The following is a 22,434-nucleotide window of genomic DNA, read 5'->3' on the forward strand; positions in this document are numbered from 1 at the left end:
ATATCAAACTAAATTAAAACTGGTCTTCAACAGCAGATACTGTGGCCTGATACAACCATGTCAATTCAGATTCTTTGCTGGGAACTAGCAGCTTTAAAATGAATGATTTTATAGTAAAAGTCTTGCTTGATGTCCGGTCTCATTCCTGGTGGCTATTCTCTTCTTCCTAAAGTTAAAAGTTCCCTTATTATGGGAAGTTAGCCCTTCAGTGCCCAGTACATTGTAGAGGCACATAATAGGAATGTAAGGGGATAATTTACATGTTTCATTCTTGCAGGCATATATGTGTGTGTGTGTGTGTGTGTGTGTATAGATATATACTATACACATACACAGAACCTGCATCTTAGAAGCTATAACAAATCCTAATAATATGGAAAAAAACGACTGTCCATTGTTCAATCAATGATCTAAAGAGCAGTTTTCCTACAGTATGATAAAACAATGCCTAAGTTATGAGAAAAAATAACTACTGGATAGGAACTAGTAGCACCAATTAGCAAGCCCCCATGTGTCTGTGTGTGTATACACACGCATATACACACAGAGCAGACCTAGAAATGCAGGCAGCACCCCATCTGTGCTAATGGAGGGGAGCCATGCTGGGAGACTAGGAAAAGGTGCCTGCCTGACAGAATCAAACCAGAGTGCTGAGGAATGGGCAGTGAGAGTCATTTGAATTTTCTGGCTAGCTGAAGGTCAAACAAAAACCCTTTTAGTTTCAAACCTTGTTGCTAAAATTTTCCTTAAAGCATACAATTCCACGTTACTGCCTTGCTTAGTGTTGTACAGCATATTGAATATGACAGATTCATTCTTATATGACTGTAGAACTTGAAAGGCCTCACTGTTCTATTTCTGAACCCTAGTCTTCATTTCATAACACAGTGGACGTTGAAAGTGTGGGCTACTTGGCTGAATGGAAAATGATACAACCTAGCAGTTTTTGTTTTTTTTTTGGGGGGGGGTGCAATTTGCAACTTTATCCAAAAAGTAGGGATAGCATACAATTCAGATAAATTGAGGGTTCTTGGGGGGTGGTGATAGCTGGGTTCCAAATAACTTGCTTTATTGTGTAAAACTGTAACCACAAGAATTGTAAAATTCTTGTGCCTTTAGTTTAGACACCTGTTGAAGTCTACACAGAGTAAATATTACTGATGATGGATAATGAAGATGATAAAACAGTGGCAGCTAACATTCCATGAGGACCAGGCTCTGTTCATTCCATGCATTCACTCACTAAAGTCTTTGGCCATCCTTTATGGTATATAATACTCATAAAATATGTGATAGGGAATTATTTAATTTACAAATGATACAATGAAGCTCTGAAGGGTTAAGGCCTGACCCAAGGTCATGCAGCTGGGAAGCTACAGTACTGACAGGTGGACCTGTGGGTCTGGCCTGTGTCTGCAATGTTGAACGCGTTCCCTTATCCAGGAGCCTGATCCACAGGCACGGAATTCTGTTCTGTTTCTACAGGTGCTAGTGCAAAAAGGCTGGGGACTCAGGGCAAGTGTGGCTTGACTAAGAAATGAAAACTGGGATATCATCTTTTGGGGACTGTCCGTGACCCAGAAGTAAAATGGGCAGTGAAATAAGGGAGGAAAATAGCCCTAGTTGTAAGGGTATTTCTAAGGAAAGAGCTCATTCCCCTGCTGGGCTGGGATGGGAATGGTTCTCCCTGAGAGCTCCCTGCTGGCTTGTGTTTTAAAAGGGTGGGGGGAAGGGGGTAAGAGAGATGGTTCAGATTGGTCCAAAATCTATACAGGTTGTTCTGTTCCCTCAGAGCTGGGACACATGCAGGGTATGAAGCTGTTTAGCTAATGACCAGAGGGTGGCCGGCAAAGGCCAAGGGATGGGGGTGGGGAGGAGAGATGGGACTCGCCCTAAAGCCCCCCTCCTTGAAGAGCCCTAGGAGACCTGATTGGAACACATAAAGTGCTTACGTACTTCATCATCAAAGAGTCAATATTTTATGCTGATATTTTAAGTTTGGAATATATAGTAAAATATGGTAGAAGGATTGTTCTTATTTGTGGGTCCTCAGTAAGTGGACAGATAGTCTATCTCTGTTACAACAGCACTACTATATAGCTCCTTTTATAGTCATGTGAGGATTAAGAGACTTGGTACTTACGGTTATTACTATTACTATGTTTCTGTTAAATAAAAAGGTTAGCAAATGAGCAATGATAGTATCATGGTCACTCTTAGCAACTGCCTCTGTAAGAGGTCCTGACTTTGTAAATCATTAATAACAGTTATAAACAATTAAAAACATTAAAAAATAATAACAATTACAGTTATAATAACTGTTTTTATACAGATGATAGTATTGGCCTCTCCCTCCCATTTAGAAAAAAATATCAAACATTTGATTCTTTAGGTAGTAACACTAGTGCGTTTTTGGACTTTTCAAGGTCTTTACCCCATGAAGCCTTAGGTTTACTCACATTGGTCACCACAGCCAGAATCGCTATTCCTTGCATGATGGGCTGCCATGCTCCGATGTCTTGGGCTTTTTCTGGAACCATGCGTCTATACTGGGTAGTCATTTTCCATGCGTCCACTCTTATTTCCAATATATTGTTCACCAGAGCCAACAAGGGGGCCAGTGGAAAAGAGGCCACAAATAAGGTGACGAACCCAAACTGAATAACTGTCAATGGAATGGACATACATCATGGAGTGGTGGGGGGATGGAAGGACAACGTATTTTCCTTTACTCTTACAAAGAAAGAAAAAGGCAAACACCAAACTAAATCCCAACGAGAAAAGACATCCATGGTAATAACAATGTTCAACAAAAGACAAATATGGAATCTCTGGAAAGAAGACTAATTATAACCAGTTTCTAACACATGTAAACACTTAATAGGAATAATATGCTTAAAATCCTTAATCAACTAAAGTTATTTGCTGGTATTAAAGCTGGAACTCTCAGTGTATTACTCATTCTCTGTTGAAATAATACAATGTTGGAAGATGATTCATGATTTCAGGTTAAAAAAAGAAAAGGAATATTGTGGAAGCATCCTTTAACAAGTTCAAAAGAAATAAGAAATGTACTTTTGGGAAGGTTATGTGTAGAGAATGTTAGAGGAAATATGCTGGAAACTGGTGAATGAGCAATCTCTCCTCAGTCTGCAAATGCAAGGGCCATGCCTTCAGAGAATTTATAATATTACAAATCACAGAAATGTATGTGATGAAGGATTATCTTTTGCCTTATTAAGATAATTTTTTAAGATTTTAATGTTTATTTTTAATTTAATTTAATGTTTAAAAAACATTTTAAGAATGTTTATCTTGAAGTTGTTGCCACCTATGTGGTCACATTAAGTAAACATCCAAGTGATGATTTAGAAGTTCTTTTCTCATAATTTAGGTGGCATTGCTATAGACTGGACGGCAGAGATTTGGAGCAAGCTGTACCACAGGGAGGTAAAGGTTAGAAGTAAGGCCAGAGATCTAAAAGAAATCTTTCAAGTAAACTGGTACAGATACGGAACTCAGGCTGTGAATGCCAGGGAGATTTAGAGCCCCTTTATGGCTACTGCTCAGAACAAGGACAGGGACCAATCTGGCCAGGAAGGGCAAGACTGTGGAGGGGTATGTAGGTAGAAGGAGCTGGTATGTTCTTCTGGTCTGAGAAGTCAGGGTGTGCTGCAGAAGAACAGAGAGGGCTGGAAAAATCTGGTAGGTCCACAGGCCAGGCAGGAGCCATCATCTTCAGGGAAGACAGGCAAGGACCAGAGTTGGTGATGTCATAGATGTTGACACCAATGCTTGGTGTTATGCTACTGACTGCGTCTATGCATCACCTACCCCTAAATAAACTCATCTGCCTACAGGGGCCAGGCAAGTAATAGAAATGTCTGCAGTGGGTGCAGTCCACTGTGGTAAACTGGCAAGTGCACAGCCTAATGAAAGGGACTGCACACAGTCACCATGTTGGAATGAGGGTCCAATGTTGCCTGATTTCATTATTTATGAGAAGCCAGAAATTAGGACTATGCTAGCAATCAACCCAGTTAAAAATCCAAAACAGAAAAGATGTCATTTATAATGACAACAAAAGTACAGATTATTTAGGAATAAGTTAGTGAGAAATGTTAATAATGATATGATAATGGCCTTAAAAATGAAAACAAATAATGATAAATGAATGAATGGTAGGATGTAATATACTCTTAATTGGGCAGACTCAAGATGGGGGACTTACATCAATTTTTTTTCTCCAAAATATAATTTAGAATTCCAATGCAAATTTAGTTAATAATCCCAAATGGATTTTTTTAAAAAGCTAAAAGGTGATGCTGAAATTTTTCAAGAAATATACACAAGTACACAAGTAAAATAATGAAGAGGAATATTTCAACTGACAGTAAGAGACATTCTGGAGAGGATAAAATGGGGCCAGCTCTGAAAGATGCTAATAATATATATTATTATGTGCTGGCAATTGAAACAGTTTAAAACTAGTACATTAATACTATGAATTAAACAGAATCGATGCAAGTATTCATGGGATTTTACTATATAATGCAAAGTGATGCTTCAAATCAGTGGATTCTTTTAAAAAAAAAAATTTTTTTTAACATTTATTTATTTTGGAGAGACAGAGCACAAACAGGGGAGGGGCAGAGAGAGATGGAGACACAGAATCCGAAGCATGCTCCAGGCTCTGAGCTGTCAGCACAGAGCCTGACGCGGGGCTCAAACCCACAAACTGCAAGATCATAACCCAAGCTGAAGTCTGACACTCAACCGACTGAGCCACCCAGGTGCCCCAAATCAGTGGATTCAAGTTTTGGAGCAATCAGCTACATCCCTGGAAAAACTGGTACAGAGTCCTCACTTTCAACACCACAATAAATTAGAGATATATTCATTCAAAAATAATGTACCAGAGAAACCAACATGGTATTATCTGTTTTGATATTCGAGCGAGAAGAACTTTCTAAACTTTGAAATGAAGAACAAAAAAGACCTACCGATTCTGCAAGGCAATAAACATCCAATGTAAAAACAAAAATAATCCTTATGTAAACTTTTTCCATGACCCATTATTGCTCTAAGACTCTCTATGCTTACTTCTTCACTTCAAGTTTCTTGAAGAAGTACCTCAACTACTTCTCCACCACCCACTCCCTCCTTAAAGCCCTACATCCTGCCACAGCCTCAGTATGCTCACTTTGTGGTAGCTGCAGATTCCAAAGCCAGTGTACATTTACAGTCCTTATTTTTGGTTACTGGGCAGCTTTTGATATGGCCAAACACCTCCCTCTCAGTGGAATGCTTTCCCCGTGACTTTTGTTTAAATACTTTTAAAAAGCCAAGGTGTGTGTGTGTGTGTGTACACGTGCGCACACAATTTCTTTTAAACATACCTATAGTGCTCCTTCTACATTTTCCCACTGTCCCAACAATTAAGAGTGGGTTCAACTCTTGCTTCCCCACTGTACCTGCTTATGTTGCATCATGCTTCCTTTTAGTCAGTGTTCAAATTCCTCTTAGACAACATCACCTTCTAAGCTTTCTATACTGATGTAACTTTCTGCTACATTCCATCCAACTGTTCTGGTTTTCTTCCTTCTCTTTGTGGATTTCTTTCCCCATTTACCCTTTAAATGCCCCCCTTTACTCAGAGCTTCATCATCAATTCTGTGTCAGGCATGCCTGAATCACCCCCAGGGCCTCACCCGCAGCTCCTCTGAGCTCCTAGAGAATCCAACTTTCTAATGGACATTCTGTGGATGCATCCTGTAGACACCTCATACTCAAAATATCCAACACTGAACAGTTTCCTTGAAACCAGCTTCTCTCCTCATATTCTACCTGCACATTCAATCTCCTGGAAATTACCTCAGCAATTCTATTCCTCACCTGCCATACCAGTCATCTCTTTAACACTTATCTAATCTTCTCCCTGATCTCTCTGCCTACACCCAATGCCTCTATTTAGGTGTGGGGATTAGCCAGTTGTGTGGGTTACCTGGTGTAGCCTCCCAAAATATCCTTCTCCTACCAAAATATCTTCCATTCTGTCAAAATGATCTGATCTTTTGCAACATAAACATACAGTTCTCTTGTTTACTAATATTCCCATGGGTAAGGATAAGTTCATTAAGGATTAAGTTCTAGTTCCCTGGCTGAGCACACGAGACCCATTATGATATAGTCCTTGCTTATCTGACATTCCCAGCTATGAACCCTTTGTTCTCGCCCTATTTTGAACTGGCCAAGCGGTTTCATGCCCTTATACTTTTAAATGTGTCCCCTCTCTACATGAAATGTCCATTCCCTTTACCATACTTCAGACAGACAACTTCCACTCACTCTTCAAAATCCAGTTCAAATATCATGTGCTCTAGAAAATCTTATCGGCATTTACCTTCTTAACAATCCACCAAATAATCACCACCCCTCACTTGGCTCTGTAAGGGTAGGCACCAAGTCTTACTGGTCTTGGTATCCCAGCAACTGATGCAGTGTTTGGCATAGCAGGTGCTCCATAAATGTTTATCGAATGAATAAATGACTGGATGAGTAAAGACGTAGGGAGGACTTCAGAAATGAGGAAATACCAATGCAGGTGGTGGGCAGAAACAGTAGAGGTGAGGGAGTGGAGGAAGACAGGCCTGAGTCCTAGAGCGTATAGGGGCTGCTTAGGTGGCATCAGCACTGGAGAGAGAGGAAAAGGGGTGGGCACAAGGAGATGCTGAAAAAGAGTTAGTATTAATTATAGTAAGTAAGTGGAGAAAGTAATATATGAAGGTCATTGATTTAACAGATCTTTAAAAACTTGGAGACGGAGGATGGTGAGGTCAAGTCAACAAGTATACAAGAGGCAGGGCCAGAGACAAACAGGGCCCACCCCATCATTTTTCTGCATTCCATTTATGTCACCTGTCCCCTGGGAAGGCTTCACCAAGTTCTCAAGAGACTGGAGTCTATGCTGTGCTCTAAGTATAAAATGGTATCTTATGGCTTTTAAATCAGATTTTATTTTTTTAACATTTATTTATTTTTGAGAGACAAAGAGTAAGCAGGGGAAGGGCAGAGAGAGAGGGAGACGCAGAATCCAAAGCAGGCTCCAAGCTGAGCTGTCAGCACAGAGCTAGACATGGGGCTCGAACCCACGAACTGTGAGATCATGACCTGAGATGAAGTCAGATGCTTAACCGACTAAGCTACCCAGGCGCCCCTAAGCCAGATTTTAGAGTGACAGACTATTTCTCTATGTTCTGTGTCTGAATTCTCAGAAGTTGAGACCAGACACCCAGGGAAGCAATTTTGGTTAAGACACCAGGGTTACTTTAATAATCTCAAAGGATGGTGGGGAATTCACTAAATAAAAGAGAAATTTCCCTCAAAAATAAAACCCAAAACACATATGCCATATAGGACTTCATCAGGATGGTGGGTGCACTATTAATGTAAACTCAACTAGCAGTTGTAGACGTGTGTTGGAACTCTAAGCTCAGGTCACTTTATGAGTGCTAGGCCCAGACAGTGGTGCTCCAGCTGAGGACAGAAAGATGCAAAGGGCTTGGTAGCTACCTTGAACAAGGTCAGTTAGCCAGGGGAGGCATGCCCACAATCAGATGCCATCAAAGCAGGAATCAGGAGCTATTAATGCCTAAAGAAAAGAGCAGCAAATCTGTGTGGAAAGTTGAGGGTTACTACTGAGGCTTGGCAGGAATTCTTCAAGTAGGGAAGAGAAAGGTGTTTCAGGCAGAAAGGAGATCTAGTCCCCTCCACTGGGGAGAGGGGAAACAGCACTGGTGGCTGTATACAAGCCTCCAGGCTCATTTGCCAGAAGATATTTCCATTCAGTGGTGAGGAGGCATAATTAAAAAGGTAGACAGTGGTGTCATTAATGAATATGGGGAAAAGCAGGAGGAAACTAATGAGACCATCACCAAAGGCACTCTATATTTATTTTAGAGGAACAAAAATAATTCAAAAGGCACTTGGAAATTCTCTCTCTCACAAAGTAAAATAACAAAAAATAGTTTCACTCTGGTAATGAATATGGAACAGACTGCTCTCAGATATTAATCTTTCTAATTCATTAGTTATTATTTAGATAATAGGAAAATAATTTAAAATACTGAAAAAAATCTCTCTTTAATAGTCATTATTCCATCCTTTCTTGTAGGATGGGATGAGGTCAAATTATTTTGTAGGTAACTATTTTAATGAGACTATGAAACTCTACAAGTCATACCAACTTCTCCCCAAAGCACAGCCTTTCCCTATAACTTTCTCACAATGCTCTTTATTTGACTAGTCAACTACAGAAAAATAACTCTTTCTTTTCAAGATATGTCTTTGGTGTTAAAATAACAAATGACATTCTGCCTCAGAATGTTGTTGGTACTAATGCTGATAATAGCTCCATAAGAAATATTTACAAAGATGACTCATTTTGGAACCAGAGGTAATTGTCTTACAGTCCTTTTGAAAATGAACAGAATAAATAAAAAAATATAGCTTCTACATTATGTACTGAAGTTACACCCTTAAACGAACCTGGTCCCAAAACCTACCAAAAGCAAAAATGAAATTTAAATCAAACTTCAGGCTGCAAAGTATGTTGACTGAAGTGCGTATAAGATGAACTCTTCATTCACTGGAGGAAGCAGATGTGTTTCCATGTTTCGTGTATATTTTTAAAAGCAACTATTTTATATATAGAATGTGATTTAATAAAAATCATCCTCTGTCTGCAGACTTGTAAACAGGAACTGCAAACTGGAATCTTTGCAAACACAAACCCCTCTGCATAAATGCAAGGGCTGTCAACCAAAATGTTGTGCCTCCTTTCCTAAGCCGCTAAGCTGAAAAAAATTAAGAGTTCAGTGTAACAGCTGAAAAGGCACAGATACAAAACCCAAGGATTGTTAGCCTTCTATTATATATAAGCATGTCATACATGATAGAAAAGGTGGTGTTTCCTCTGGATACCTGTTTTGAGCTGTGCCCATTTAAAGGTACCCAAGAGCTCAGAGTCAAGTCCAAATGAAGAGAAACAGAGCCCAAGCAAATACTGCACCAATGGACAAAGCATTCAAGAAGGAGGGGACCTGTGCTTAATTCCAAACCAGCAAAATGGTTCTGAATTCAAGCCAGTGATTATCCATGAGGTCACTCAAAGAACCAGGCAGAAACCCTGGGCCAGAAGAAATAGACACTGGCACAGCAGGTGGGAGGTGTCAGAGGGAAACCCTGTGGTCCTACCGGCAGCAAAACAGCATGCCCCTACAGGCTCTCTGTCCAGGCTTGCTTAAGTGACTCATTCAGAAGTGTATCGGCCAACAGCAGCCCAAGCTGAATCACCTCTAATAATAATAGTTCTGTGTTCATTCTCAGACAACACAGTTGAGAGTGCTCTGAGGATGGGAATGATGTACCTCAATGAATATTCCAGTTCACTGCTTCCTAATAAATCTTGAGCTTTGTACAACATAAATATTGACAACGATACACAGAGTCACCTTATTTGAAAGCCTGATTGTGTAACTGGATCTAGTGGAGAAAAACATGCTTCTCTTCATTTCAATATGCCAGGTGATTATGTGGGATCCCAAACATGCCCCAATCTAATTTATATCAACTAAAACTTCACTGAAGACTTACTCATTTCAAGATATTCATAAAACAATCCCAGTTTGCCCATGGGCTGCAGGTGGTAGTCTTGTTCCCATCGCGGGGCTATCTTTTCTGCTCTGGAAACTGTGCGACATCGTCCGATTAGGTTCATGACCCAGCTGCCAAAAAGATCAAACTATCAGTGAGAATATCATCATTATTTTGCAAATATCTCAAGCTAAACACATAATCTTCCCAAGAAATTAATTTATTAATTTCATGCTAAATTTTTTTATTCCTGCCTTCTTACTCTCCTTAACTCATATTATGTACCAAAGTTTAAGATTGTAACTGCTATTATTTTTTCTCCCAGCTCCTTTTCATGTGGACAGGTAATTTTTTTTTTTAACGTTTTTATTTTTGAGAGAGAGAGGGAGACAGAGGATCTGAAGCAGGCTCTGAACTGACAGCAGAGCCCAATGTGGGGCTTGAACTCTGGAGCCGTGAGATCATGACCTGAACTGAAGTTGGATGCTCAACTGACTGAGCCACCTGGGTGCCCTATGGACAGCTGGTTTTTAAAAATACTTTCTCTCGGGAAACAAAAGCAAAAATGAACTATTGGGACCTCATCAAAATAAAAAGCTTCTGCACAGCTAAGGATACAATCAGAAAAGCTCAAAGGCAACTGACGGAATGGGAGAAGATATTTGCAAATGACACATCAGATAAAGGGTTAGTATCCAAAATCTATAAAGAACTTATCAAACTCAACACCCAAAAAACAAACAATCCAGTGAAGAAATAGGCAAAAGACATGAATAGACACTTCTCCAAAGAAGACATCCAGATGGCCAACCGACACGTGAAAAAATGCTCAATATCATTCATTGTGAGGGAAATACAAATCAAACCCACAATGAGATACCACCTCACACCTGTCGGAATGACTAACATTAACAACTCAGACAACAACAGATGTTGGCGAGGATGCGGAGAAAGAGGATCTCTTTTGCACTGCTGGTGGGAATTCAACTGGTGTAGCCACTCTGGAAAACATGAAATTTCCTCAAAAAATTAAAAATAGAACTACCCTATGACCCAGCAATTGCACTACTAGGTATTTATCCAAGTGATACAGGTGTGCTGTTTTGAAGGGGCACATGCACCCCAATGTTTACAGCAGCACTATCAACAACAGCCAAAGTATGGAAAGAGCCCAAATGTCCCTTGATGGATAAATGGATAAAGAAGATGTGGTATATATAAATATACAAGAGTATTATTCAGCAATCAAAAAGAATGAAATCTTGCCATTTGCAACTACGTGGATGGAACTAGAGGGTATTATGCTAAGCAAAATTAGTCAGTCAGAGAAATACAAATATCATATGACCTCACTCATATGAGGACTTTTAAGATACAAAAGAGATAAACATAAGAAAAGCAATAATAATACCCAAACAGGGAGGAGGACAAAAACATAAGAGACTCTTAAATATGGAGAACAAACAGAGGATTATTGCAGGGGTTGTGCGGGGGGGGGAGGGGGGGTGCTAAATGGGTAAGGGACATTAAGGAATCTACTCCTGAAATCGTTGTTGTACTATATGCTAACTAACTTGGATGTAAATTAAACTAAAAAAAAAAAAAACTAATTAAAAATACTTTGTCTCATTTGATTAACTTTATTTTTCCCCTTATTTCCCTGATATTATCCACAATGGGCTGTCCAGAATGAAGTTACCAGAGAAAATAAAATGAAGACAGGCATGGTATGGGAGCTGGTAAGAGTGTTCTGGAGAAGAATGAAGCAGAGTTAAGGAATGGAGTGTTGGCATTTGTGGGAGGGGAGTGGTGCAGTGGCAGGGAAGGGCTCACCAAGAGTGACATTTGAATACAAATATGAAGTAGGCAGAGGGAACAGCAACTACAGAGCCCTAGAGGCAGGAGCAGGCGTCCTACATCTGACAGACAGCATGGAGCCTGGTGTGGTCCAGGCCGAGCAGAAAACTAGGCTGGAAGTTTTAAGAAGTGGGGAGCCTCAGAGACCATTGTGAGGATTTGGGGATTTTTTACTCTAGGGGAACCAGGGAACCATTGAAGGGCTCTGAGAGAAAAGGGATATATTTTCATTTTAGAACAGGTCCAAGACCCTATTTTAAGCTGAACAAATCAAGGCCCAGAGAAGCGAAATGTCTCCTCAAAGTCACAGTGCATAGCTGGTTGAAAACACAGCCCAGTGCTCTGGTCTATCAGACACCGGCGCCACAGAGCTGTCTCCTGGTCTCTTAGGTTATTTTCTTTCTCAAAGCCTCCAAATAAATGTTTCACCCCCTTTTATGGCTTTTTTTTCCTAAAAAGAAATCGAAGTCTGGTAGTGAAATGAGGTATGCACCTGTAGCCTGATGAACCATTGCCCCCTAAAGCAACAGCTGGCTTGTGGTATACTCATGGAGTTCACCAGAAGAGGCACAACAGCAGCAAACAACTTCAAATACAAACATCTGGGCTAAGCTTTGGCTGATTAAACAATACACTGGTACAGACTGCAAATTCGAGTAATGAGAAGGCCTCACGCTACTGTAAAGACAAGTGTGTGTGTTGCATATGCACCTGAGTGTGTACCCTGCCCCCCCTTCCCCACCCCCGGACAGAGATACACATTACAAACAGCTCATCATGCTAGGTTTCCCACTGCTGGCTAGTGTGTGTCAGCTTCACTGACCACTCACCCAGGTTTACAAAGGGGAGATTTCTCTCCAACAGAACGTGCCCCTGGCTTCACAATCTTTCCCCATTTCTTTCTCTTCTATGACATGAGAGACACAGCAGGCGGCTGTGGAAAGTGAAGGGGACATGGTCTCAGACACCCCTGAATGTGAATCTACACTTTATTGCTTACTATTTAACTTCAGTGGGATGATAAAACCTATATTGCCCAGGGTTTCTGACAGGGTTAAATACTTCAGAACAGGTAAAATATTTAGCACATTTCCTAACACACCAAAACCGCCTTCACAGGATTTTGTATTGGCCAATACAGGCTAACTGGCTAAGGCCAGGCCGACTGTAAATACAGCCCAAGTTAGGAGCTTGGCTAGGGGATGCAGTGCTTGGATTGGTGAATCTCACGTTGGCACTTGGAATGACCCGGAATGCTTGTTGCCAGTGCTATTTCCTGTTTCCCAACCTAAAGCTCTGTTATCAATCAAGTCTAAGGCATGGCCCGGGAACCTGCAGTTTTACACATGACAGGGCCCTTGTGAGGGAGGTGGCATCAATGACTACACATCCATCACCCAACAAAATTCCTGGTTTCTACTGTCTTTGTTTGTTTTTTAGCTGTATCTCACACGTCTAGCCTCAGGCTCTGGACTGAACCCTCTCCATGCCCCAGAGAAGCAGGTCTTTTACTCTAGGGGCTCCAAATCCATTAGTTTGGACTAAGGATGGAACTTTTGCCTTGGCAACCACCTCCATGACTGGTGCGGCTGGCACTTCCCTCTCGCGTGGTACTGCCTGCCCCGACCCGTAACAAGTCATATTAGAAAGACTTTTCTGGGGCGCCTGGGTGGCTCAGTCGGTTAAGCGTCCGACTTCAGCTCAGGTCATGATTTCACGGTTTGTGGGATCGGGCCCCACGTCGGGCTCTGTGCTGACAGCTAGCTCGGAGTCTGGAACCTGCTTCGGATTCTGTATCTCCCTCTCTCTCTGACCCTCCCCTGCTCACACTGCCTCTCTCTCTCTCAGAAATAAATAAAAAAAGTCTTTCCGACGAGCTTTCTTTTCTAAGCTCCAGGCTCTGAGCCTCTTGTTCAGTCTTTCTGAGTTGAACCACTCATCTGTAGTAGGAAATCTTGGGCTGTCTCCCATCCATCACTATTCTTAGTCTTTTGGGTTTTCTAGTGGGTTATGATTCTCGTTCAGAGATCTCAATCTTGACTGCACAGGAGAACCACTTAGAGAGCTTTTTAAAAATACAATGCTAGATACTTCTGTCCCTGGCCGAGAGAGAGAGAGACAACACGAATAGGGGAAAGAGAGAGGGAGACACAGAATCTGAAGCAGGCTCCAGGCTCTGAACTAGCTGTCAGCACAGAGCCCGACATGCAGCTTGAACCCATGAACCGTGAGACCATGACCTGAGCCGAAGTCGGACGCTAAACCGACTGAGCCACCCAGGTACCCCCACCACTATTTTTTTGAAATCAGAAAATAGCTTATAGACAACCAATTAGTCATCAAAATTTAGTGTTAAATAATTAGCCTACTTCCTTCAGAAAAATGCTTTTTAATAATCGGAATTAAGCCTTTCCTTTATTTGATATATTTATTCTCATATATAAGCCCAGTATTTGTACATGACCTACTTTTACTCATTTGGAAAAATCTGAATATGAACTCAGTGAAGGTAAGGTTGTTTACTGAACTGTAAGGCTCCAAAATATTAATTTTTACGGCTAAGACCAGAATCCCTTTTTTTTATGATGGGGGAGGGAGGAGAGGAGAGAAGTGGAGGAGAATGGAGGGTGTCTGTTTAGAACAGACCCTGACAGTTTACAGTGAAAGTGGAGGATGAGCCTGGTGAAGAAATCTGGAAGGAGACACTGAAACCCAAAGGTTTCTGTTCTATAAAAACAGAAAGAAAAGAAAAAAAGGGGGCTAACTGTTACGTGAAGAGAATGAACAGGAACTCGGTACTGGGGAACAGAGGGGGGAAGTTAGGGGAGGGAAGAGAAAGAAAGAGAAGGAAGTTGTCTATGGCCGGGGAAAGACAGGCACAGGACCTGAGGCCTACAAAGCCTGGGGCGCCCGGGTGGCTTGGATGGTAGAGCGTCTGGCTCTTGATTTCAGCTCTGGTCATGATCTCATCATGGTTATTGGACCGAGCCCCGAGCCAGGTCCATGCTCAGCGTGGAGCCTGCTTGGGATTCTCTCTCTGTCCCTCCTCTGCTCTCAGGCTCTTTCATTCTCTCTCTCTCTCTCTCTCTCACTCACACTCACACACACACACACACACACACACACACACACACACAATCCAGTTACATAGGAGAAAGAAAGACTTTTAAAACATGGAGGATTTTTATTTCAAAATTAAAGTTGAGTTTCTGCCTCCATGCCCCAAACATCAGTAAAGACTGCTTGTGTGAGCAGTTTCAGACACTGAGGAGAGGGACCACACTGCATTTGGGATGGCATGAGCAAAAAGAATAGATGTAGAAGGCAACACAGGGAATGGAGATCTAAAGTTTTGTGCGCACAGGAAGTCAGAGCCAGAAATGATCTTGAAAAGGTTCACTGTAATAGACAGAAGAATGGATCCCCACCCTCAGATGTCTGTGTCCCACTCCCCAGAACATAGGAGTATGTTAAGTCACATGGCAGAGAGGAATTAAAGTTGCAAATGAATTTTTAGATAGTTTCCTGGATCATCCAGGTGGACCCAGTGTAATCACCAGAGTCACTAAAAGCGGAAGAGAGAGGGAGGGGGACGGGATCACAGAAGAGTCAGAGACATGCAACACTTCTGGCTTTGGGATGAGAAAAGAACCATAAGCCAAGGAATGTGGACAACACCTAAGAAGCCGGAAAAGGCAAAAGAAACAGATTCAACCTAGAGGCTTGTGAAAGAACACATCCTTGGTCACACCTTGACTTTCGCCCACTGAAACCCCTGTCAGACTCATGACTTCTAGAACTGTGAGATATTAAATTTGTGTTATTTTGTGGGGTTTTTTTTTCATTGTCCTCCTATTACCATTAAGTTGGTGGCAATCTGTTCAGCGGCAATAAAAGATGAATAAGCCCCCCGAAAATGCGCAGAAATTGAGATGGCCCTGGACTATTTACTTTGATACTGGATAGGGCTTCAGTGAAAACTGAAAAGGACAGTATGACCTTAGCTAACATCTGTTGTTCTCATTTCTTAGGGAAAGAATAGTTAAGTCAAAACATTTGTGCTTATTATTCTAGATGATTATCTCTTAAAACATTATGTAATCCTGGTGCCTGAGGACCACAAGAGAACTGCTCTTCTGGAAAGCACATGGATTTGGAGTACTGGGATCTTGGATTTGAATCCCACAGTAGCCTCTTATGGATAAGGCAAATGTGGATAAATCATTTAGCCTCTTTAAGCCAAAGAATCTTCATTTGCATAAGGGAGATAAAAATAAGGACTGTTTGAAACATTAAGTGAGAAAGATCTATAAAGCGCTTAATATAGTGGCTGGCACACCCTAGGATCACAACTGTTGATTTTTAAACCATGCTATAAAGGGGGGAGCAAGTCGGGCGAAGCGAGGCAAACAGTTAACAGCTCCAACAAAGGCCATCTCTCCAATGACTAAGATCAGTCAGTTATCAATAACAGGCTAACAGGCATAAAGTGTAGCAGATGGCGTTTTAAGTTAAACAGAAAGAGGTACGTTTTTAAAAACGTAACTATTAAACACTGGATACATTCACACTGTTGGTCTAGAGACTTTAAATAGAGTTCACTCCATGTGCGAGGTAGGCATGCGGTTGTGTGAACACACAGGCAAATGATTTGGATGGGTGCACTGGTCCACCCTGTTCACACCCCCAGGTTACACAACTTAATACTCACGGAAGTAACACCTCTTGTATGTTATTCCAGATCGCTTTTCCACCCATGATTATTGTCAGCTGTGTCGTCAGTTCAAGAAGACAGCCACCTGGGTCACACTGGAATATTAAAAAGAAAATCTCGCTGAAATTTTAGATGGGTCTAACATGAAATTGAGAGGCATCAATTTTCTTTTTTTCTGATATAGATTCCGCTGAGGCAAAAAGGCTCTGAAGAATACACAGTGAAGAAACTCTTCATGGGGCAATTGGGAGAAGACACGAAGGACCTTACAGACTCTCAAGAGAATACAATTCTATACGCATACCTCTTCATTTCTGTATTTTCCCAGCCAATAGACTGGGTCTCCGGGATAACCTACGAATTTGCCCTTAAAGAATGCGATGTAGAAACATGAAGAATAGTAGTTGACAAACTGGAATAAGAACATCTTCATGGTCAGGCTGTTCTCATAATCAGTCTGGGTCCTTGGGAGTTCTGTAGTTAAATAAAGGCAAGACTTTAAAATTGTGAACAGCTTTGAGACCGTAATCAAAGACACTGATACATGAGTTAACATGTTAAAGAAAAATACAATTCACACTGTTTTCATTTAAGCTGTTTTGAATTCCTTAATTTAGCTGCTGTGTTTAAGTTTACACATTGTTACAAGAATCCACCCCCACCCCAAGAATGCAAAATCCCACATGGCAAAAATATTCAAGGGTTCCTTAACATTTACAAGCCCAATGTTTTCAAATGGGCAAGGCTGTCCTCTCTCAGGTCTAAGTGGACAAAAAATTATTTTTGCACAGCCTGCTAAATGCTATGGTCTTCCTGGATGGCAATAAGGCAGGGCTGTTGAAACAAACAAAACAAGGGGGAGCTTGTTACAAGCATTTGGGGAAGAGGAAACAGGTCATCCTCCTACTTGAGAGTTGAAATCAGTCTGATCATTGTCAGACGATGACCACTGAGCAGACCATTTGGAGAATAACCCAGGCATATGCAACATGTGGGGAGTGCTTAACTCTGGCCACTAAGCAGCTGCCTGGGATAGAAGCCAGAGAGAGAAACATTTATTACAAAAGCCAGAGCTGATGAGAACAGAGCTATATTAATATGAAGAGCATGGGGGGAGCCACGCAACAGTGTGATTACTTGTCCTCTCAGCAAAAAAGGAGCATATTTGCCACTGGAACCATGACCCTATTCCACTTATTTGCAATAAAGAGACTATTTACTTTCAACAATAGGGTACGTGATCTAATGTAATTGAAAATATTATTCAGCACTGATCTGTTTACACAGAGCTTGGACATTATAATGATTGTCTTTGCTTTGTCCCTTTTACTAATGCAAAGCTGTAGATAATTCATTTCCCACACAGGTCAGACAAAATATGTTTACACTTGAAATTCTCTAAAATTTGTAACATACGGAAATTGAAATGCCTAAAAGAGACAGTCTCTATTTTTCACCAGGATCTAAAAAGGTCTTAGAAATGACCTAAGCTATAATAGGACCTTACCAAAATTAGTAATCATGATTGCTACTTTTTCATATATGGTGTTCAAAATCATGATGATGATAAAGCTGATGAGGGAAGCGGTGATAGATGTGGCTGTCTGTGGAGTCAGGTACTTCTGGATGGGATCTGTCCCATTAAGGTTCTTGGGAAGTTTTGCAGAAAATACAATGAACACTGAGAGCCTGTAGACAATGATCCCAATAACTGAGGCGATGATCAATAGGATCTAGAAGCACAATAAACACAGCAACAGGAGATTCACTAATAGTCTTTTTACACTTAAAAATTAACCCTGTGCTCAAATAGACAAGTGATGGGTGATGGGATATTCTAAAGTGATATTCTTTAGATGAATTCAAGTTTTTGCCCAGTTATAATCTATGAAGGGGATAGGTTTCTTTCCAGCAGGGAACAGATCACTGGTCCAAGGGTCAACAGTGCTAGTTGTCTTAGTCACCTGTAGGAGGTGAGATTCTGAACAGGACTGGGGAGGCTGAAGAGGTGCCCTGAGGAAGCTTGGAAATGGAATGGCCGCAGGTGTCTGCGGATGAAAGCTTCACGCACTTTCCCCCTTGGATCTTAAGATCTTAAACTGGCAGGTATTCATACCTGCCTTTGCACAAGATTCATTTCACTGATCTGTTGATTTTGACTGCATAGACCAATGTCAGTGAGAGGGTCTGAAGCATAGCTTGAATGTGGTTGTAGGAGGTCACTTCCTCCTAGGCAGGTTTTCTGGCCACTAAGTAATGCACATTAAAAGTCCCTTTTTTTTTGGTTTTTATTTATTTCTGAGAGACAGCATGGGCAGGGGAGGGTCAGAGAGAGAGGGAGACACAGAATCTGAAACAGGCTCCAGGCTCTGAGCTGTCAGCACAGAGCCCAATGTGGGGCTCGAACTCACGATCCGTGAGACCATAACCCAAGCCAAAATCAGACGCTCAACTGACTGAGCCACCCAGGAACCCCTAATGGTCCCATTTTTAAACTGTTTTCCCTACATCTACTTTCTTGGACTTACTCCAAAGCAGGTACTCGATGTGTCTGACTGCTTGTGATGACTGCTACCATGGAGAAAAGCTACAAAGAATGTGAATTTCAGGGCCAAGCAAATCCTGTCATGTTGTTTACAGAAACAGGGGGAGGCTGGGTTTCACCTGTGAGGAGCAATAAAAGCAGTGATTACAGGCAAGGTCCTGGATCCAGGTTCCTGCATTTGAATCCCAGCTCTGCCTCTAGCTGTGGGACCCTGTGCAAATCCTTTGGGGCTTCAATTTCTTTGCCCACATAATGGAGGATCCCAATGGGAACTAACATAGGATTGTTGTGAGGATTTAATGAATTAATTACTCCAGGTAAAAACACTTAGAACATGAAGCACGGGCAAATGAAAAGTACTATATACATGTGAGCTGTGGTTATGGGGACTGAAGTGTTAACACGATGTTTTGTTTTTTTTTCCACTTTTAAAGCCATCAGTTTGTATAAAAGGAATTATATTTCTCCCTCTAATCTTGCTCATTATCTCCTTTCTTTCACATGTTTGTGTGTGAGTATACGTGAAAATGCTCCAATGCTGAGAAAAATGTATTAGAAAAGGTATATCCAGTCTTCCTCTCAGAACACAACAAATGCAAGCCATTCAAAGTGAACCTATTCTATTCTATTCTATTCTATTCTATTCTATTCTATTCTATTCTATTCTATTCTAATTCTATTCTATGTTTTGAGAAAGAGGGCTCGACATGGGGCTTCATCCCTGACCCTGGGATCATGACCTGAGCTGAAATTAACACTGGCCACTCAACCAACTATACCACTCAGGGGCCCCTAAATCATACATAATTAACAAGTATTTTTAATAGTTTTTGTTTATTTTTGAAAAGAGACAGAGCATGAGTGGGGGAGGGGCAGAGAGAGAAGGAGACAGATTCTGAAACAGGCTCCAGGGTCTGAGCTGCCCACACAGAACCTGATGCAGGGCTCAAACCCATGAACTGTGAGATCATGACCTGAGCCGAAGTTGGACGCTTAACTGACTGAGCCACCCAGGTGTCCCTCATATAATTTTTAAAAATTATCTCCGTAGGGGTTCCTGAGTAGTTCAGTCAGTTAAGCGTCTGACTCCTGACTTTGGCTTCGGTCATGATGTTACAGTTTGTGGGTTCAAGCCTCGTATGGGGCTCTGTGCTGACAGTGCAGTGCTTGCTTAGGATTCTCTTCTCTCTCTGCCTCTCCCCTGTGCACACACTCTCTCTCTCTCAAAAAAAAAAAAAAACTTAAAAAATTAAAATATTGCCATAATTGTTTTTTAAATTATTAAGTAATTATAATAGCTGAGATTGTTTTTAAATACTTACTATTCAACTCAGCACATATTTTTTAAATCCTCAACAGTCCTGTGAGGTAGGTAGTATTGTCTCTTTTAGAGAGAAAAAGAGCCACAGAGATTAAGACTTTGACCCAAATTAAGCAACTAACAAGTGGAAGAACGGAATTCCTCTAAGACTCTGGAGTCACACTAACCTCTATTTGGCACTGCCTCCTACATAGTTTATGAAATGAATTCTAATTCTTTTCAGAGCTTTTATAAACTTGATATGTTTTCATACTTCTTCAGGGCACTTGATAGGTTCAGTATTTCTTCATAGTAGGAAGATTTTTATTCTCAAGTTCCTTATGAATCTTTCCTGCTTATAACTTCAATATGTGCTTATTAGAGAATATTTGAAATTACTCTACGGTGGACACTGGTTATGTATGCGGCCCTGGATCTGTTCCCAGTCTTATAAGCAGACCCAGATGGTGTGTTAGAAGAATAACCTCTTCCCCATTTTCAGTCCTATGGTTTGGGCTAGATTGACCCCCACTTCCCCCAGGGTTTACAGGTAGATCCTGATTGGTTTGAGACAAATAGGTATCTTATCTTATTGCACTCAGTAACTGATTCAAGGATTAATATCTTAATGAGAGTCAATGAGATGTGAGGAGAGATCTGCTAGTGTCCATGGGAGAAAGCTGGTCAATAAAGGACAACTAGAGCTAAGAGAGACCTCCCTTGGCTTGAATGTGATGTCAGATCTGAAATCCTGCAGCCATTTTGAGACTCTAAGGTAGTGCCTACACCCACCAAGCCAGGAGACCACTGAACATAGAATGATGACAGAACAAAACACACAGTCTTTGATGTCATCTGGGCTGCAGTCTCTATCCTTAATGGAAGCCACTCCTCAGACCTGAGATTTGTAGTTAAAGGAACCATTTACAGGTTCATTTTGTTGTCATCATTGTTGTTTATACCAATTGGAGACTGATTTGCTGTCACCTATAATTGAAGGACTCCTAACTACAAGGGGAACCTGAGTGGCTCAGGTGGTTAAGCACTGGACTCTGATCTTTGCCCAGGTCATGATCTCATAGTTTTGTGAGTTCGATCCCCACACTGGGCTCTGTGCTGACAGTGTGGAACCTGTTTGGGATTCTCTCTTTCCCTCTCTCTGCCCTTCCCACACATGTGTCTATCTTAAAAATAAACAAACATTAAAAAATTTTTTTTTAAATAAAGGAAAAAAGAAACCTGGAAAAATGTATCTATTTAGTACATATAGGCATAATTCCTTCAGAACTATGCATTGTTTACATATCCAAAATTATTTTATGTATTCTCCTTATGCCAATCATAACCATAACATTTTCACATGTCATCAAATATTTTCATGGACATACTTTCTTATGGTAGCACTATATTCTACTGTATGAAGGGCTGGAAGTAGAATATTTTGGCTGAGATCTTATTTATATATAAAGTAAAACCTTGGTCTGTGAGCATAGTTTGTTCCAGAAACATGCTTGTAATTCACAGTACTTGTATATCAAAGCAAATTTCAAGAACCGCTAGCTCAGTTGTGATCATGTGATGTTTGGTGTCATGTTCTACTCGTACTCCAAGACATCGCTCGTTTATCAAGTTAAAATTTATTAGAAATGCTTGTTCATCTTGTGGAACACTCACAGAACAAGTTACTCACAATCCAAGGTTTTACTTATAATAATGTATATAAATAAATAATATAAATGTATATATATATTTGTAATAAACTTTTATGTGACTAATCTTTACTGGCTTTTACTTACCATTTGAAAGAGTCCCTTATTAAAAGTTTTTAAAAGCTGAATTAGTGGATTAAAGCACATAAACATTTTTGACTCTTGATACTTACTGCCAAACTGCTAAGGTGGCCAGAGCAGCTTAAAATTCCCATAGCTCAAGTATGAGAGTAGCTGATCACTGCACTTCCTCCTCACACACACTGAGCCTTATCACCTGATAGGTCAAACACTGTATCTCATTTTAATGTGCACTGATTTAATTAGGATTGAGGCTTGGCAGTTGCCAGGGTATTTTTTATTTTGTGAAAGGGTATTTGTGTCCTCTGCCTCCTTAGTTCTGGAGATCTTTAGTATTATCTTACAAGTGATATGGACTTTTTATGTATTGAACGTATTAACCCTTTGCCCTATTGATTAACAAAAATTTCTTCTGTTGTTTTAGGGTTAGAATGCTTTGGATATGGGGAAATCTTTAAAGACTTTTTTTTAACATTTATTATTTATTTTTAAATAAGTTTATATTTATTATTATTTATTTATTATTGTGAGTGCAAGTGGGGGAGGGACAGAGACAGCGGGAGACACAGACTCC

The 22,434-nt window shown here is 40.8% G+C and overlaps 1 protein-coding gene across 2 annotated transcripts in view; it reads right to left on the minus strand.

Annotated features, from left to right (window-relative positions):
* The window catches only part of ANO6 (anoctamin 6), a 201,320-nt gene that overhangs the window by 15,594 nt on the left and 163,292 nt on the right, over nt 1–22,434 (minus strand). For both annotated transcript variants that reach the window (XM_039253292.1, XM_039253291.1), the window contains 5 exons: nt 17,733–17,958; nt 16,530–16,699; nt 16,223–16,320; nt 9,655–9,785; nt 2,460–2,665 (listed from right to left, as the gene is read on the minus strand). In XM_039253292.1, coding sequence (XP_039109223.1) covers nt 2,460–2,665; nt 9,655–9,785; nt 16,223–16,320; nt 16,530–16,699; nt 17,733–17,958 — 831 coding nt within the window. The remainder of the gene's footprint in view (nt 1–2,459; nt 2,666–9,654; nt 9,786–16,222; nt 16,321–16,529; nt 16,700–17,732; nt 17,959–22,434) is intronic.

This window comes from Hyaena hyaena, unplaced genomic scaffold, assembly GCF_003009895.1.
Source record: "Hyaena hyaena isolate Hyena2069 unplaced genomic scaffold, ASM300989v1 scaffold_445, whole genome shotgun sequence".
Classification (NCBI taxonomy): Eukaryota; Metazoa; Chordata; class Mammalia; order Carnivora; family Hyaenidae; genus Hyaena; species Hyaena hyaena.